The following is a 3,200-nucleotide window of genomic DNA, read 5'->3' as shown; positions in this document are numbered from 1 at the left end:
AGAAATGCAACCTTAATTGAAAAGCCTTTTGCGGAAGCAGTTGTGAACCCAAATGAAAAACTTTTACTTGATTTAGAAGATTGATTAAGTACATGCAAAGCATCTATAAGAGCATACTGGAGGGAAAACCTGTTTATTTCCACTTGATTACTGTAAGTTATTTACTTATCTTTACATGTTTATGCTTTAATTATTTTCATGAACAATTCACAAGCATCCACTTCCACTGTTAATGATGAAAATAATCTCATTTTGTTTTTAGATGAAGAAGATGTTTCTTTTCTGCTTAAATTAGACGTAAAATCTGATGTTATATTTCCTATTGGTAAAGAAAAAATTGAAGAAATATATAGAGATATAGTTGTAAGAATAATATAGGATTTGATTCTGTAAAAACTTATAGAGAAATAAGAAAAGTAGAAGATATTATAACTAAACATACTAATATACAAGAAGAAATCTCAGAAGGATTATTTCAAGGATATATAACCAAGAAAGGACAACCTATAATTTTTGAAGAACTATTAAAATATAAAGAATACTTAAAGGTGTTCAAAAGATTGAAAAATATAGATATAGGACCTGATTGACAATTCTTTAAAGATATAAGATAGATCTTGTAAATAATTTCATTAAGGGCAATATATTACTTTTAATAAGAAAGGCTATTGTGAAAAATAGGAAGAATCTACCAGCTATTCCCAAAGTTGTCCCCGTCGTTGATAACACACCGAGAAGAAGCCTAAAGTTCAAAATCACCTCAAAAGGAATAAGGCGTGAATCAGAAGACAACTCGTGGAAACATCATGATCGTGAATAATGAAAGCAGAGATCGAGTTACTTCTAATGGAAAATCTATTCCAGTCAAACTTTCCACATCAAGCAACTCCAACAAATGCAAGCCTGGAGTGATTTTTGAGTGTCCAAGGGAGAAAAAACAGAGTTGGATCGAATTTTCAAGCATTATTGTAGGAGCATTTTGAGATCCTTGATGGAACACCCTCGCAGATTTGCTTTCAATCGTCCTGTTAATCCTGTGAAGCTGAAAATTCCTGATTATTTTTCAATAATTACTGTACCAATGGATCTGGGAAAGATAAAGCATAAACTGGAGGACAATAAAAACTCTTGAGGCTGAGGAATTTGCTAGTGATGTGAGGATGACTTTTTCGAATGCTATGTTATACGATCCTCCTGGGAACTATGTTTATAACTTTGCGAAAGAATTGAATGATGTTTTTAATAGGAGATGGAAATTACTGGAGATGAAATTGAAGTGCACAGGCGGAAATATCCAACAGTTACACAATTTAGATGAAATAGAAAAGATTGGCCAAGATAAAAGGCCTGAAATAGAAAAGAAAGGCCAAAATGCCCCAGAGTCTTGCCTTAATAGAGCTTCAGAGAACATATGTCTTGTCAAAGGGAGGCCAATTTCGTTGGAGGAAAAACGAGATTTGAGGAAAGAGCTTGTGAAATTATCGAGTGAGTTAATTTCTTATTTCTGCTGTTTGTATGCTCCAAGTGTGTTACTGCCAACTAATTTGGATCGCATTTCATCTTGTTTCAGGTTTTTCTTCGGAAAGATTACCTGATTGTGATCACCGCGTTGATCCTAAACCTGTAAGTTTCAGCCTCTTCTCTTTGCACCAAATCTTATTTTTAATATATGGTGCAACTTTTGTTTGATCGTAACCCTGTCTGTTGACATCAGGATTGTGGGCTTAAATATCCCTTGACATCTCGTACAAGAGGATTGAAGCTGGAATCAGATGGTGAGAGCTATAGCTGTTACTTTTATCTTTATAATTGTGTAGCTTCTTTTTTATTATTATTTGAGTTTCGACATGCCATTGCCAATGATTTGTAGGGCATGAGAGAGTTTCGAAGGAAGACAGTTATCAGCAAAGTGTCTCTTCCCTGCCCACAACTGCTGTCGTTGATAAAGATAGCTATCATCTAGATATGGAAATGCATCATTAGTTTCTTTCTAGAAGACTACATCTGAGTATCCATTTGTATTTTGGGATTAATCTTTTACTCCCGTTGCACACAGACACGTGCACGTATGAATTCATGATATAAGAAAATGATTTCAATTTCCTCACCAAATTTCAAGTTCCAACCTATTGAAGTATCATTCTTGCCTTGGAACTATGGAGATTTGATTTATTTTATCTTTGTTTAGGAACTACTGTACCTGGTAATACGTCGCCAAACAAGGTTTTGCGCGCTGCAATGCTAAAAAGCCGCTTTGCACATACTATCTTCAGAGCTAAACATCACTCGCTTCTGGATCATGTAATGAATTCTTATTGCTTGCAGAAACTTTGGCATGCATATTTGGTTGGTTGAGCTCTGTTCATTTTGTGGACTTACTAATCTCTGTTTCTGTTGTTTTCTGATCAGGATGAGAAGATTAATCCTGTGAATAGGCAGAGATAACGGGAAAGACTTGAAAGGCAGTGGCTTGCAGGTGATTTAAGCATATCCTTGATCCAATATTTTTGTGCACACTGTACAGTTATATTTTTGTGTTAGCATGTTGCCTTGCTGTGAAATTTTTAGTGTATGATTTTTGCCTTGTTGGGATACTACTATCTTGCATTGAACTTCTTTTTCTTGATGATCAATAGTGTTACAACAATCTATCAGTACAAAATCACAGAAAATGAACAAGAAAGATTACAAGAAAAGAGGCAGAAAATTAAATCCTCCAGTCATTCATCGAGAACTCAAGCCACACGACATCAAGATGAAGTTCCTTTCATGAATAGGGCTCAGACTCAAGAAAATACAGGATTGTACCCTTCTGTATGACCCACACCGATCGCCCCAAACCCTAAGGTTTTCCTTTATCAGTTAAAGGAAACCACAAGGGGTAAAATCACACACCAAACTCTCCAATACACACAGTATTAAGGAACACAAAGATGGAATCACACAGAAACCAGATCCAATCAGAGATTGGACTCTCACGAAGAAGACGAAGGAGAGAATGGAATACTCTGGAACCTCAGCCGCAGCTGGAGAGAAAGAAAAATGACGGTCCAAATCAATTAGGGCAAAAGGGGCCAAGTATATATATACCACAAGATCCACCATTAGATCAAGTTCAATCCAACGGTCAAGAGGCACCCATTTAACTGAAGAAAGGCGTGTTTGGCTGCATTAAAATATGCCACGCCAAAACACGTTTT

The 3,200-nt window shown here is 35.8% G+C and overlaps 1 protein-coding gene across 1 annotated transcript in view; it reads left to right on the top strand.

The window, feature by feature from the left end:
- The first annotated feature begins 720 nt into the window (after positions 1-720).
- LOC111397093 overlaps positions 721-3,200 on the top strand; it is an 8,915-nt gene continuing 6,435 nt past the window's right edge. Inside the window, exons 1-6 of the mRNA XM_023023826.1 lie at positions 721-1,485; positions 1,571-1,623; positions 1,715-1,775; positions 1,871-1,948; positions 2,189-2,301; positions 2,410-2,476. Of these exons, the coding sequence (XP_022879594.1) occupies positions 1,161-1,485; positions 1,571-1,623; positions 1,715-1,775; positions 1,871-1,948; positions 2,189-2,301; positions 2,410-2,445 (666 nt within the window). The 5' untranslated portion in view covers positions 721-1,160 and the 3' untranslated portion in view covers positions 2,446-2,476. The remainder of the gene's footprint in view (positions 1,486-1,570; positions 1,624-1,714; positions 1,776-1,870; positions 1,949-2,188; positions 2,302-2,409; positions 2,477-3,200) is intronic.

This window comes from Olea europaea, chromosome 7, assembly GCF_002742605.1.
Source record: "Olea europaea var. sylvestris chromosome 7, O_europaea_v1, whole genome shotgun sequence".
Taxonomy (NCBI): Eukaryota; Viridiplantae; Streptophyta; class Magnoliopsida; order Lamiales; family Oleaceae; genus Olea; species Olea europaea.
The sequence above is the reverse complement of the archived record's forward strand: the minus strand, read 5'-3'. Positions and strand labels throughout refer to the sequence as shown.